The following is a 15,534-nucleotide window of genomic DNA, read 5'->3' as shown; positions in this document are numbered from 1 at the left end:
GTATAGCTGATGATAATTATAATGAAGTATGGATGATTTAGTAGAAAAATGTGTGACTGTCGGTATCACAAAAAAAAGATATAAAAAATGAATATTTTAACACATTTTCTCATATAAAAGAATTCAAATTTATCATACACAAAATCTCTCATTCCGTTCGACTTCCTTCAGTCCCTCGTACACAATACCACCCACCCAATAAAACAAGAAATTGTAGTCATCAACAAATAAATAAACGTAGAAAAATGAAATTAATGTTTAATACTCATAAAGTAATCAAAAAGATGTCGATGCCTTTAATTTACAAGTCTTAAATCGGCGACAGCCTTATCTAATGTATCCTTAAGTTGATTGTAAATATTATTTCGCCAATATATATTCTTATCAATCTCAATCTCAGCCAATTTGATGCTCTTCTCGATTGCGACGAGACCAAGTTTGTTGGCCTTTTCAGCAAATCGTTGGAAGTTCTCCTTGTGGTAGTCTTTGTTCATGAATATCGTCACGGCGTCAACCATCTTTGAGATTGTTGAGAAGCCATCACCGAAGCTGTTTTTGGGATGAAAATGGAATTTGTTAATTTTCAAGTATTAAGACAGATATCAACTCTAACAGGCTAAGAACATGCATCCAAGAGCAGAGCAAGCCATGAACATGTTTATAGCTTGTTAGGGTAGGTAAGAGAAACTCTTAAGGTCAACTTACTATTCAGCAATTTCAGCAATATTCGTATACAAGAAATCATAAGCAATCTCAGCACCAGCAATGTTACGAGCAACAGCTTGGAATGCTCGTGCACCATCTTGCTTTCTGATCGGCGATGTTGGTGAAACGGTCATGTTTAGGTATCTGTGAATAATAAAATAACCATAATTAGTATTAATCGCACGTGGAATAAATGAATAATTTCATGTCAATTTGTAATAGGATATAAACGAATTGCTGACTAAATTTCAATTATCACAGAAATGAGTCAGTTATGGGGCTTTTTTTGCAAATATGCAAATTCATTTGAATGTGACTAAAGCTTGATACATAGATATGGCGTCTAGCAAGTGTCATTAGACACTTAAAATTGAACTTACTTTGACAACAGCCAAGTCTTCTGTGTACATCCTAAGGCATCTAAAATGACTTCCTTCTCTGATGCATTTATACTGTCTTCAAATCTCTTGAGTGCAAAGTTCCATTCTTGCTCACCGCCTTCACGTAAGGTTATGCAGTAAATTGTAGACTTCAAGTTTGGTGGAATTCTAAATTAGACGTGAGAAAATAAGCAAAACCGCCAAAGAACCATAAAACATTCAAACTTACTTGTTGTTTGCTTTATCAGCAATCCATTCACGGAATTTCAATTGAGCGGCTACTGTACAACGATCAATGCCAAATTCACATGCTAAATTAACAATTCGTGCACGATGAAGAAGATCAATGTCTGAGTCTCCTGGCTGTTCTTCAAATCCAATTTCATCATAGACGGTTCTTAAAATATATCTGATGACCCTTCTGTAATTCTCGAATGCTGTCTCACGTTTAATCATATTTGTGACATATTCCAATCCATTTGCAAATGCCCAAAATGGAAGATATTCATATGGCGCCGTACGAAGTATGAGACCAAAAGTAATTGGAATATCATAGCCTGTTAAGTTGGCTCGGGCAAGTGCAAAACTGTCATCAATCAATTGTGCTCTTGTTATGTCTGAGAACTTCATTGAATTTTGAATTAAGTTCTTCCATGACAGTTTGTCATAATTGACTCGATAATAGCCAGTACGATTAACATTCACAAGGAACCATTCATTTTCACCAACAATATTTTCAATAACTAATTGGTCATGTTTATTAGACATCCAATGTTCAGGAATTTCAGATCCCACTGGACGACGACTTGATGCATATGAAATTGGAATAAACCATTTTGTTGTGTCACTATCATTAATGTATGGCAAGTAGTAGCGCTGTTGTGTCAAAATAATGTCAGTATCATTACGGCTAACAGTCACGACAGGAAATCCGGCACTATCTACAGTCCACGAGTCCATAATCTCTTTGACGCTATAGTTGTCTTCAAGAACCTTTTGCTTTCGTGCATTAATTGTCATTGCTTCCCATAGATCATCTTGAATGGCATTTCCATATTCAAATTTCTTTAAATAATTCTGAAGACCCAGTCTGAATGTGTCCTCGCCGAGGAAACCTCTCATCATGTTAATAATCAATGCTCCTTTTGAATACGAAATTGGATCGAATACTCGTCGAATGTCCGATTTCGTGCGAACTTTAAATGAAATTGGTCGAGACGATGAGTCGCAATCTTTTGGCATTGCCAATGCAAATTCAGCAATTGTTATTGTTTTAAAATAATCCCACTCAGATTTAATTGAATCTGTCGCGACATAATGCAAATATGTTGAAAAGCCTTCTTTCAGCCAGAGATCATCGTACCATTCCATTGTGACGAGATTGCCAAACCACTATATTTAGGCATTTGTGGAATGAAATATTTTGTGTGAATAAATAAAATGGAATTAGAATCGAATTTATGGAAATTATTGGGTTTTTGAAGCAATTTGGGTGGGATTGACAGGAATTGTCTGTAAATTTTATAATTTATATCAATTCTCACCTGATGAGCAACTTCATGGACTAAAGTTTTAGCGACTCGGTGCAATTGTGAGACTGATGAACTCTTCTTATCCTCTGGAACTAACAATGCTGACTCTCTGAATGTGATGAGTCCCCAGTTCTGTGTTAAGAATGAAAGTTGGGATTAAGTTATTTATAGCTCAATTATTGACAAATATTTTGTGATACTGCCACACTTTTGAGTGATAAGTTACGACCAGGAATGCCGCAAACTGTTCTAGCTAATCAATACATACCTCCATTCCACTAAATCCAAAATCAGGAACAGCAACCATATCAATTTTGGGTAATCGAAATTTAATGTCAAAGTATTCTTCAAAAAATGGCAGTGATGCGGCAGTGAGTTGATAAGAAAAGCTGTTTAAGCAACAAAAAAAGACATCCATTAATTTATCAATCATGATTGCCAAAAATAAATTAAATTTCCTACTTTGTCATGTTCTCATATTCCGGTTGTGCATACATTCTTATTTTCGGCAGCGATTTATCATTGTCATCTGATTCCATTCCAAGTTTAAGATCAGAAATATGAAAGGCAACGAGATAGGTTGACATCTTTGGTGTAACTTGGAAATTTTCGCGAATGAAGCCATCACGGACATTTCTTGATGGATATGAAATAAATTCAATTAAAGATATTGAAGGAATTGACTCAAATTTGAACTTACTCAGTAGACTCAACTGGCATATTAGAGATGGAAATTCTCTTATTTGTCGGTCTTATTAAGCTAATTTTAAATGTTGCCTTAGCATATGGTCGATCGAGTGCTGGAAATGCTCGTCGTGCATCGATCGGTGAAAATTGAGTGCTAACAAATGTACTTGGTTCCTTTGTCTCCTCATTGATGAATGATCCCTTATAGAAACCAGTCAATGTACCACCAAGTTTATTAGTGAAATTAAGCTGTACCGAAACATTCGTGGGCATGAATTTTGTCTCTTTTACATTTATCACATAGCTCTCATTTTTATTTCCATACTCGCATGTATAATCCAAAAATTGTTCAATATCTGCCTTGTCACGACTGAAGAGCTTACAGTCTGTGATCTCAATGTCTGTTATATCCAAAATTATTGGCTTTAATTCTTTTACTTTTTCATCACGAATCATCCAAATATTTACATTGCCCGTACTTGTAGCATTCTCTATGTGCGGTTCTAGTAATATACTGTGGATAAAAAATTGCTCATGCAAATAAATTTATCAATTATTTTTAGACATCTATATTCATATTTCGATGAAATTTTATAGTCTTATGGCTGGTTTATTTGATTAATGGAGGAAGTGACGTTTTTGGATTGAAGAAAGAATTTGGCTTTGATTGGATTGCTTTGGGGTTAGCAGCTTGTTAATTTTGAGGATTTTATGAAGATCAGTGGTGGACAACCTGAGTGCCGCGGCATACTAGTGTGTTATGAACTGTATGCCGTGTCGAGGATTATCACCAAGGTGTACCGCGAGTCATAAGAGTTGCTCACCACTGATGTAACCTCATAGAATGTTCAAGCCCCACATAAAAGACCAAATCGTAGCTTTTAATCACGTCAATGTCCTAATAGTTCCAACATTTACATACTGTGTATCAATTCAGTATCTATGATTTATTTCCAAATTTAATTGATTTTTACATGATGTCATATGAAGTCGATAAACAGTCACAACATGCACCCACGTCACAAATAAACCACTATTCATAAATTATACAGCAAATGCGTCTGTACATGCGTTTGTATTACGTAAACACAAAAGACAGACTGTTTATGCTGTTAATTCAACAAGATTTCTTTTTCTTCCTCTTAATTGCTTGTTGTTTTATTTATTTTGATATTTGATTTTGGTAGTAAGTGAGATGAAGAATTATTGAATGTCGAAAAAGGAAGAGGAAAGACGTATTTACAACGTGCGTTGGATGTGGTTTTTTTGGCGGCTGTATCAAGTTACATAATGAAAAATATATTGAACTTTAAGTTATTAAGTAGGAACTGATTGAATTAATAGAGATTCTTATGACTTTTGTCAGATGCTGTAAGTTAATATCTCTAAGTTTATGACTTATTCTCAATATCTAACCTGGACATTCCAAGAAGCAACCCATGCTGTTTATAATAAACCACAATATATTCCATCCACATTTGTTTATATACTTTTCCTTTCATTAATTCATCTCACATTTCATTGCAGGCATAAACAATTAACCACTTTCGCTTTTTGTTACTTCTTACTGCTTTTAATTTCCTACTTACTCATAATGAACTGGAGTCCAACCGTCGGGAAATTCAATCTCATCCTCAATAACAATTGGATCATCGTTCTTAGCTTGATCGCTCAGCACACCATCGCCGTTTGTATGACTTTCATCGCTGCCGCCATTCGGCAATGGATTCCACAGACTTCCTGTATGAATTTGTGTTTCTGATCCATTCGTGCTGTCTGTTATGCAGGCTCTGTTGTGAAGAAATAAATAAAATTTAATAATTCCAAAAAAAATTAACGGGATTTGACATACTTTGGAATGAAGAGTAGATACGTCAGCAGGGCTGCAAGAATCATCATAATGATGAGCAGTAAGAAATATAAAAATGCCCAAGTTTTTGTTACGTAGAATCCCTCTGGATTGTTATACTGATTTATGATGTACTTTTGACCGTTCTTGGACTTCAATTGACCACCTGCAAAGAATTAAAAATTTTTGATGCTTTTTAGTTAATGTGTCATAAATTTGTTGATGCAAATGGAAATGCTTTTTTTTGAGCATTCAGAACAAGAATAAATCAGCTAAAGATTGAATTCTTTCATGCAAAAATCGAATAAAAAGGAAATAAAGATAATTTGATATAGCAGTCGGATTTTCGTTTTCTTCGAATTCTTGTGCCTGTTTTTGGATGTATTGTTTACACAGAGTAGTGGGGTGTAGTTAGAGGAAGGGGACTTGGTGATCAGTTTTGATTCTAGTCGATTGAATTGGTTCCTAATTCTGGATGGCAGGATAGACACAAGTTGGTTAATCTAAATAGGTCAATTGGGTTAATTGATCCAAAATCCGATACCAGGCCGACGTGACCATGACATTGTATCTGAATCCAGTACCAAGTCAGAGACCGGATTTTTTTGATATATTAATCAATTTGTGATATTCAGGCAATGATACCCGACCATATGCCTTCCATAAACAATCTTACAAAATACATCCCTGAACAGACTTGCTGCATATGTATATACTTGATTTATGCATAAAACCGTATGATTATTTTAGTCTTGTGTCAATAAAAAAACTCAAATATTCCAATGTAAAAACATGATTTTTAAACAATTGACAAATATTGTATGAATCCGTCGTGAATCTTAATCAGTCACAACAGCGATTTACAACCACATCTTCATAATCATTTTGCGTGTCTCACATTGATAGTCGAATTTTATCGATGCAATATTTCAAAGCCCACAAATTAATATTTTTTTTTTGTGTTCTTTTCTCTATCAGCTAATAAAAAGTTTATTTTTATAACTCAATTGCTGATGACTTTTATTGGCCATAATCAATTTTGTGAACAGCAAAAAGATTTCTTTTGAATAAAAAATGACAAAAAATTTTGAAAAAATTCTTTTTAAATCAATCAAATGTAGATCGATAGATGACTGGGGTCATTTAGAAATTATGTATGTCAACTAGAACTTGATTTTTTTGAGGAATATGAAGATTACTAGCCATTAAAACTCATTTTGTGCACATTTCCGTCATTTTTATTGAACCAAAACCCACCAAAGTATTCAATTACCTTACGGATGATCCCAAGAATTTCAAAGAAATCTGAGATGACCCTTATTTTAAGAAAAAATGGCTATAAAAATGTTTGAATCTTTTATTGTGGATGTTTTTGATGTCGAATAATTTGAAAGGCTTTAAATTATAACATAAATCTGTTAGTGCTTCATTATTTTTTCTCAATTCCTCTTTCATCACAATCTTCACTTTAATCCTTTGATTGATTTTATTTGCTTTTTTGATCTCAATTTATTTTATATTTTTTGTTCCTTAATTTATTTTTTTGGCAATTTATTTTATGATTAGTCAGTGACAAGGGAGATTGCTTTTGGCAATTTTAATGATTTTTTATTAATCCTTTCAAATTCACTGTCATTAAAAATGTCAAAATTTAATTGAAAGTGATGGAATGTGATAACTGTTATGGACAATTTAATTATTGCTGTCACATAATTTTAATCCAAAATGATATTAATGCTTTCCTTTAACCTTTAATTATTACCAAATTATAATCATAAACTGCTTAACACCAAAATATATTTTCTCACTCCGAATAAGCGAGCTTCTGTTATTGAACTAAACTCGTATCTGCAACACTTGAACGAATTTATACAACTTTTTAAAAAAATGTCAAGCAATAAACTGGTCGATAACATACAGTTAAGTTTTATTACCATTATCTCTCACACAATTTCACGGTGTAAATTATTAATGATGATTTTTCGCTACTTCAGTATTCTGAACGTGGCTTTGGACAAGAATGTGACACTCTAAATTGTATTTTACCTTTTATGTTTGAAGCTATTCGTACAGCAATATTGGAATACAATGGGTAATAAAAATTCATTTTAATTTTGTCAACGAATTTCGACAATGTTGCAATATTACGAAAGTGCACTAGCAGGTTGAGTTCAAGTCTTGAGTAACGCTCACGATCATGCTCAACCAAAATATTTCTTCTTCTTAAACCTCATGATCGATCAGGAACCGCAAGCCTGCATTACCTGGATTTTAGATACACAGACTTGCAGTTTTGGGCTATATCTTAAAGCTCGTCTAAGATTGCAGACCTGAATATGTCAATAAATACTCAAATAGTATCCAAGCATTGAAATGATTCAGATTTGAAATATATAATTTGCATAATAAATTTAAGTCTTACAGATATAAAATCGACATAGAATATTTATTGTGAAATTATCAACCAGTTTAGCACATTTTCTTGTTGTTCAACTTCTTGGTCCTCTTAAACACGAATGTTGTTCAAAAATTCTATGCATCATACACAGTTTCACAGTCAAAATTCAGGTAGGTTTCAAACAAAGAGAAAGTTAAATCATCCATAGAACAAACCATAACAATAAACAATTTTTGAGGTGTGTAGTGAAATAATAAGAATTGTGATATGAATATCAAGCAACAGATACATTAAAAAAATCATTCAATAACGACAACTTGTTGTAACAATCAAAATTGTAAGTATAATCACTCAATGTCAATAACCGAACACATAAAAGTGCGTATAGTAACCCGTTGCCGAAAATAGTATGTAGAACATTTATGCATGTATGTGTAGATCTATTGTCATTCAATTGGTGGCGTTACAAAAATTGAATAAAATAAGCTATTTATGTATTTATTTGCTTCCAATTAGCTGCCATTGAATGCTTTGAAAATATTTATACATATAATTTTCCAGATTCTGACTAGCATCATTGATTTGAAGAAGATGATGGACATTTTTGATGTCTCAATTTTGAGTAAAGTAAAGCTGATCAGAATAATATATGATGATCGTGTAATATTGATATTATTGTTAGTTTTATTAACGTTGATTTGAGTTGAATATCAAAATTATACAAATTGATACTTTGAGTGTTAATTGGGATCATAAAAAATTAGACTTTGAGTTTTTTAGGCAATTGAGGGGAGATAAGATTAAGGCAAAACATCTAATATTGGAGAATTGAAGAATTTTGACGATTTTATGGATTTTTGCAATAAAATTGTTTTATAGTAATTTATTTGAATCAAGCAACTGACCAGGAATGCATTAAAATTGCAAATTCTCATCAAAATTGATAGGACATCAACTCTCATCAGTTATAAAACATATCAACTTTCATCTTGATAATAAAACTATTAATTATAATTCCTACAAACAGCCAATTACATTTAATTAATTTTCCCATAATTCATCTCATCAAATGCCCAGGATCATCAAAAATTTGTTGACAGCATTTCGACAACATTTTAATATCATAAAAAAATTTTATAGCATATAAATCGTCCCCAGTATCATATCACATAAGAAATTGTTCACATATTTAAATAAATGAGATAATTGAGCCTCATTTACTTTACCCAACAAAAGAATGTTGAGATAAGAACAAAAAAATTAGAACTTTGTCACTTTCAGTTACATTTAATGAATGATTTATATGAAACAATGAGGGTTAAGGAGGGGTCACATTTACTCTCAAAAAATTAACAATGTCACATTTATCAATTTAGAAAGTTAAGTGAGAAAATGTCGATCGAGAGGGTCAATGAATGTTTTTGGTTTAATTCAAAAATTAGCTATGATCGATTGGATTTAATGGAATTGAAATGCTAATGATTAGGAACAAGTATCTCTCCACTGACTCGTGCCATAATTCCCAGCATCTAAAGCCCTTCAAGAGTGCAAAACTAATCACTTACTTTCTATAAACTCCAATCTCTTGACCCTTTACCACCATTAATGATTTATGAGAGACATTAAATTGAGAAAATAACACAAAACCTCAGAAAAAGCAATCAATTACATTATATTCTCTTCCTGCGGTAGATTTGACCCAGATAAGTATTAATATCATTTTTCGATTGATATCACCGATCATAAATGGGTAAATATCAAGGTTTCAAAGCCCTAATGATCCATTTTTCCAACTTTTTATGACATTTTATGTGATTCTTATATTTATGTCTACATGTCTCGCTTATCGCATAACATCATATTTTTTACACGCCGAAATGATATGAGTCACGATGCACGGCACAATATTCTAAAATGAGTGACATTTTCAGGTCATAATGACTCCATAAAGGGAAGTATGGTGAACCGTTAATAATTCAAAAAACATCAACAAACAAACAAAAAAATCTTCGCCTACAATATATATGCACATGCTTTAAGCATATATAGATGGTAAAGAAAGATAAACAGACAAGTCATTGTATGAATTTCGTAAGTCTTGGACGCATTTCCTTTACTACTCGGAGGTGGATTTGAATATTTTGGAAAATATTGAGCGCTGCATCCACACAGTTGGACCCAATTTGACAAATTTATATGAATGTAGACCAGTGTTGTTGAAGCTTTCTTGCACCATGGGATATAGCTAACGTATAGACCACGATCACTGAACTAGATCAACGAAAAGCCAAAATGCCAATTGTTACTTCCATCCAGATTAGAATACTAGTCAATAATAATAATTGTCATCATATTTCATAATGAATTGTATGGCTGTATATAATCTCATATCTTTATCTCACTAGATCGCGTAGCTTTATTAATAGAAATGAAACACGAGACTTTTCACCGAGTTATTTTAAATTAAAGTCATTAGAAGGAGAAAGAGTCGAGAAGAAAAAGCCTATGCTAATGACTATATTCTCACGTCTAATATTAATGACATATGTAAGTATCATATTAATAATAAAATGAGATGTGTGAAGCTGTGATACATGCATAAAGTAGAAGATAATCATCTCACGAGAGTTTTGTTTATAGCTCCGCATAATAAACTTTGATAGACAAATTTTTCATTGACGAGATGTTGCTTTATCGAGTGTCATGTTGAGTTTCGACTTAAAGCCCCCGTAAAGCTAATCAATTGAATATTGAATGAGAGATTCTTAAGAATTTAAGAAGTTAAAGTGTCAATTGCTTAATTTATTGAGAACAATTTTTAATGAGTGCTGTTGATGTTTGAAGAATTTTAATGACTACAAAACTGGGATGTGATTAAGATTCTTGAATTTAATTCAATGACTGTTGAATGGATTAATTTAAGCTTTTAAGTATCTCTTTGTTGCTACTACAAAATGTCTCAGAATTAGTCAGATACGCACGTTTTAACAAGTTTCACAGAAATATCTTTTAAATCGCGAAAGATCAAATGGTTTAAAATTAGAATCCAGCAATAAATTTAAAGCCTCACTAGATCTGATTATTTTCCACAATCTTCTCGTTTACATTTCATCGTATTAAATCTATCCATTCATTGACTCATTGTTAAAATAGAATCTAAGAATAAGAAGAACCATAATCGTGTTTAAGTAACACATTGAACTTCAATAAACACAACAAAGCGGAAACAAAAGCATAAAGGAAAGAACCAAAGAACAATTTTTTTTATAATAAATTCAATGAACTTTATGAAGCGCTAAGCTACACAGTATTAAATTGCATAGAAAATCAGATTAAAGTCATGTTTAAAGTAATTACTATAATCAAGCTGTAATTAGTTGTCTAGAAAGATTGAAATCATTGTTTGATTATTGAAGTCTATAATTGAATCATTTGATTGCTATCTTATGAATTGGATATTGTTAATTATAGTTATGAATAAATATGTCTTGTTAATTGCGTTTATTAAGATATTATCTGATTTAAGTGAGTCTACTGTTGAATATTTTAGGTCAGTTTTGGCGCCAAAAGGAGGCTGAGAGGTAAATTGTTAATTTTTTCTCATGAATATCCGATTTCAATAATTATAAATTTTCCCACTGCAGTTTTAATTATTCTAGCAACTTTGTAAGAAGTGCCAAAAGTCGTTAAATTTATTGCTCGGATACTAACTATGGAGGTTCTTATAAATTACGTCTATTAACTCAACTGATCTTACATCGCTGACTCCCACTTGCCAACTTCCAATACTAGCTCCCTAATAAGTAACACCATACCTTAATGTCCCCTTAAAAAAGTCCGTCACGCATAAATCTATTTTCACGTCGATTTGTCTTATTTTACATCACAAGCTGATGAGTCGTAAACACATTCTATCCATTTTTCCTATACATCAAAGGAAAATTCCCATCAATTCATGAAAAAAAGCAAATCTTCATCACATTCTTGTTTCACAGTGAAAATGTTTTCATCATTATTGCATCAATAGCTTGTTTGAAAGGAAAATCTCAAGTGAGATTGATGCAATAAATGTTTGAGATGAGGAAGTTGTAAAGAATGAAAATTATGGCAATTTATGAAATTATTATGAGTGTTTTAACGAGATGAATTTGTTGTGGATTGAAGAGATGAGTGTGGCAATAGCGATTAAATTGATTGGAAATTTCTTCCTGCATTCTGTTCAGCTATTCAGATTGAATGAAGTTTTTAATAAACTAGAACATTAGGATGGTTTTTTATAACGATTTTGCGTAATTAGAAGCTACATTACCCATCTTAAGTACTATTAATTTAACGTCTCATTAAGCAATTTCGGGTTCAAAGCATTCCAACAAACGAACGCGTATTCAGACTTTGCTCAACAATAAAACCAAATAGATTCGATAAAATAGCGAAAATATTCTATCTCAAGGTCAAAATAATGAGAATGTTTGTCCGATAGGAATTTAACATTTTTATTGAATTTTGTTTATTTTTTCCTAAGGGTACTAAGGGTTAATATTAGATATTGAGGAAGTAATATAGAGTGCCACTTCGTCATCAGCGACATCATGACCGCAATTTACAACTTGAGCTACATTAGGCGCCATTAGTTTTCATCCACTCACTGCCACCCTGTTCACACGAGCACATTTTACCAGTAATTTTAACGACAAAGACAGTAAAAGTTTCCATTCATTAACTCCATAAACATATTCATTAATAACTATTAATTAAAAAGCCATTTCTAATAATAAAAAGAGAAGCAAGCATTCATGGTCACGGTCAAAAAACATCATATATCTTGTGAATCGACTCATTCATCCATCAAGTAACTCACGAGACAATATTATTATTGAGGAAGGAGAATAAATGGTTGATTGAGCTGAATTAAATTAACAAAATCGATATGTTATTCTTGATTGTCATTCAAATGGAAAGATATGAATTTTTTTAGATTTTATGTCGCTACTCTTGCGAGTTGTGAATTAATTTATCGACTTTGTTGCTAAAAAGACGTTTTCTTTTTTTTTGTCGATTGAATGCGAAATTTGATTTTTATTGTCAATTTTTTAGGATGAATGTGGACGTTGATTGTTTTAATGACTATCACGGGTCAAATATATTGTGGACAGTTGCGGATGACTGAATTGTTTTGTGGATTAAAGATTTTAATTTGGTGAATATAAAATTGGATTTAAATGTGGATGGAATTAGTGAGGATTTTGGGAATCTTTACTGCGGAATTTGTCTTTGAGGACTAATGTCAGAGTTTTTGAAGCTTTTGTAAGCAGGCAAAGAGCAGACCAAGGTGAGAATAACGCGAGCATGCTTCACTAGCATATTTAAGGGTTTGTGAACCACGATAAAGTCAGGTAATATCTAGTGTAAAGCTGATGAGACACCATACTTTGCGAGACATATTTGAAGGTTTTGGTGACACACGTGTGTAATGGGTCATCAATAAACTGTCAATACATGAATAACCAATTGTTCGCGAGTAGAAATGACGACGCGGAAACTTTGAAACGCTGAAATAAAATCAACCAAAAAACACCGAAATTCTGCTAATTTCAATATAGATTTATTTCAAGGCGTATCAGCTAACGTTTCACTATTAAAATTATATAAAATAATTAATAAAAGCATTAAAATAAAGCAAAAACTGCTTACAAAAATTTAGTGCGTCTTCTCGCTTTCACGGTTAGTTTCAAGAGGAGTTAAAACTACGAAATTATGCGAGGGGGTTGAAACTTTATAAAATTGAGGTAATTTTCGTACGGATTCATCAAATTGAATTCGAAAAGTACGTTAAACAAGAAAATACGCGACAAGTATAGAAATTAAGTGTGAAACTTAATTAAATTAATAACGCACGATGGTAATCAAATAAATTTATAAAATTAATTCAAAAATGAATTCAACGTTATTGCTCAATCAATAACATTCTCCGGGGAGGAGGACTGGTTCGCTGACATGATATCCAGAACACCTTTATTCATGTAACCATCAATTTCACGATTATTGCCTTTGACTAACTGTCTTTGCTTGCGATGTATTGGTAACTTGATAGATGAGGGAGGTTTTGGATAACGAATATGTGAGGGACGTCGTATGACTGAATGATCTGGAGCTATACGACTCCTTGTTACTGCTGTGGATATTGGAACTTGGGGAAGAGACGACCGTCTGGCACTTTGTTTTGCCGTTGTTATGAATGGAGGAGACTTTGTCGTCTTAATAAATTGTTTCAACGCCACTAGCGGTATATTCTGCTTATATAATTCACTTACTTTAACATCCAGTGAATCTGTCGACTTAAAATCAGATAAATCCTTATTTGTTACACCTACATGTACTGATAAAGCTCGCCTACAATTACTACTGCTGGTTCCAGTTGTTCCTCTGATCTCTGATGATAAAGAATTCTCAATAAAATCGCCACCATAAACTGTTACACCTAGTTTGGTTTCTAATGCAACTGGATTTCCTGGACCACCTTCAATTAGTCCTTTGATACTCTCAATACAGTATGCATGAGGGCTGCCAATCAACATGACTGGTTCTTCATTAAAATAGCTTTCAAAGTTCACGTCTTTCAAATAAGGGAACAATGACTTCATCTTATCCATGTCCAATGATCTAGCTGGCAAATTAAACTCGTCAATTGCATAACATCCTTTCAGAATTATTGGCTCAGAATTTTCCAAAATTCCTTGCAATTTCATATCAAATTTAATTGCAACATATTCTCTAATTGTTTTGTCTGTCCATGTTACACTTAGAACTTCAGGAGTTCCTTCAATTCCTAAAGCTTCTCTCAAATCATTCCTAACAAGTGTAACTTCTGAAGCTGAATCTCCAACAGCATATGCGACAACAAATCCATTAGATCCCAAAAATCTATTTTTAAACATTTTAACAGTGCGTGGTAATTTATCGGCGACTTGATTAATTTGAACTGTTGACACAGAGTTTGGAATTACATTATAAACTCGTGCTGGTGGACCTCTAGATGAACTTGCACTCGAAAATTCATTAATGTTCTGAAGCTGTGCATTCGCTCTCTGAATTGCATTTGCAACTTGTTGTTGTTGATTTGACATTTCAACATTCGGTTGACTTGGATTATTTTGTGGTGCTGCATTGTTGACTTGTGTTGGTGCATTATCATTTTGCGTTACAGCATTCATTGCTTGATGTGCGTGGTCAGTATTATCTCGCGTATGTGATCGTCGCTTCAAATAGCCACCACTCGATCTGTCACACGCAAAATGTATCGATGCATGATGTTTTTGAGAACATCTTCCGAATTTACCCAACTTCATACCGCAACTTACTTTAAGTTTGCACTCATTAGCCATGTGATCCTTCGATATCACACAATTTCGGCACAGTCGTTTGTCATTTATTGACCTTAATCGTTGCCCTTCCGACAGCTCTTGATATTGGCTGCACTCTACCGAATAATGACCAGGTTCATTGCAAAATTCACAATTTTTGCTAACTGCATTAAGTAACTGCATGTCGTATCCCATAAAAGGAGCAATTTCACGATCTCGAACTTCAAATTTGTATCCTTTATCATTCCAAAATCCAGATGAAGTTGATGCATTACCGATAGACATGACTTGCAATGCTTTTGTCTTCTTATCATCCTTCTTGCCTTTGTCCTTTAAATCTTCAGGTTTCTCATCCAAAATTAATAATCTCTCCGTTAAATAATCATAAATAGTGTTGAGACATATAACAATTTGCTTTCCTGGATTATTTCTGACGTACATCTCCTTACACCTAGCCTTATCTTCATAATTAAATTGCTCATAAATTACTTCTGCCAATTCATTGGAATTCAAATATCCCGTTTTAGCGTATGTACAGGCTGCAAAATATCCCTGCAATACAACTCGAATCTTGACAGCATCTTCTCGATAAAGAGTTCCAGGTAATAATAGACTTTTAATG

At 32.9% G+C, this 15,534-nt stretch overlaps 1 protein-coding gene across 3 annotated transcripts in view; it reads right to left on the bottom strand.

Annotated features, from left to right (window-relative positions):
* Window positions 1-211: 211 nt before the first annotated feature.
* The window catches only part of LOC139088556 (aminopeptidase N), a 33,725-nt gene continuing 18,402 nt past the window's right edge, over window positions 212-15,534 (bottom strand). The window contains exons 1-11 of one of the 3 annotated variants that reach the window (XM_070637827.1): window positions 6,916-7,006; window positions 5,157-5,319; window positions 4,894-5,094; window positions 3,318-3,818; window positions 3,080-3,253; window positions 2,886-3,006; window positions 2,630-2,749; window positions 1,315-2,477; window positions 1,086-1,253; window positions 706-849; window positions 212-549 (exon numbers count right to left, since the gene is read on the bottom strand). In XM_070637827.1, coding sequence (XP_070493928.1) covers window positions 297-549; window positions 706-849; window positions 1,086-1,253; window positions 1,315-2,477; window positions 2,630-2,749; window positions 2,886-3,006; window positions 3,080-3,253; window positions 3,318-3,818; window positions 4,894-5,094; window positions 5,157-5,203 — 2,892 coding nt within the window. In that variant the 5' untranslated portion in view covers window positions 5,204-5,319; window positions 6,916-7,006 and the 3' untranslated portion in view covers window positions 212-296. Of the gene's footprint in view, window positions 550-705; window positions 850-1,085; window positions 1,254-1,314; window positions 2,478-2,629; window positions 2,750-2,885; window positions 3,007-3,079; window positions 3,254-3,317; window positions 3,819-4,893; window positions 5,095-5,156; window positions 5,320-6,902; window positions 7,007-15,534 lie in introns of those variants that run through there. The other 2 variants (XM_070637828.1, XM_070637825.1) reach the window with 2 other exon arrangements.

Source organism: Chironomus tepperi, unplaced genomic scaffold (assembly GCF_022539635.2).
Source record: "Chironomus tepperi strain 1889 unplaced genomic scaffold, CSIRO-AGI_Ctep_v1 contig_163, whole genome shotgun sequence".
NCBI lineage: Eukaryota > Metazoa > Arthropoda > Insecta > Diptera > Chironomidae > Chironomus > Chironomus tepperi.
This window is presented reverse-complemented; position numbering and strand designations above follow the sequence as displayed.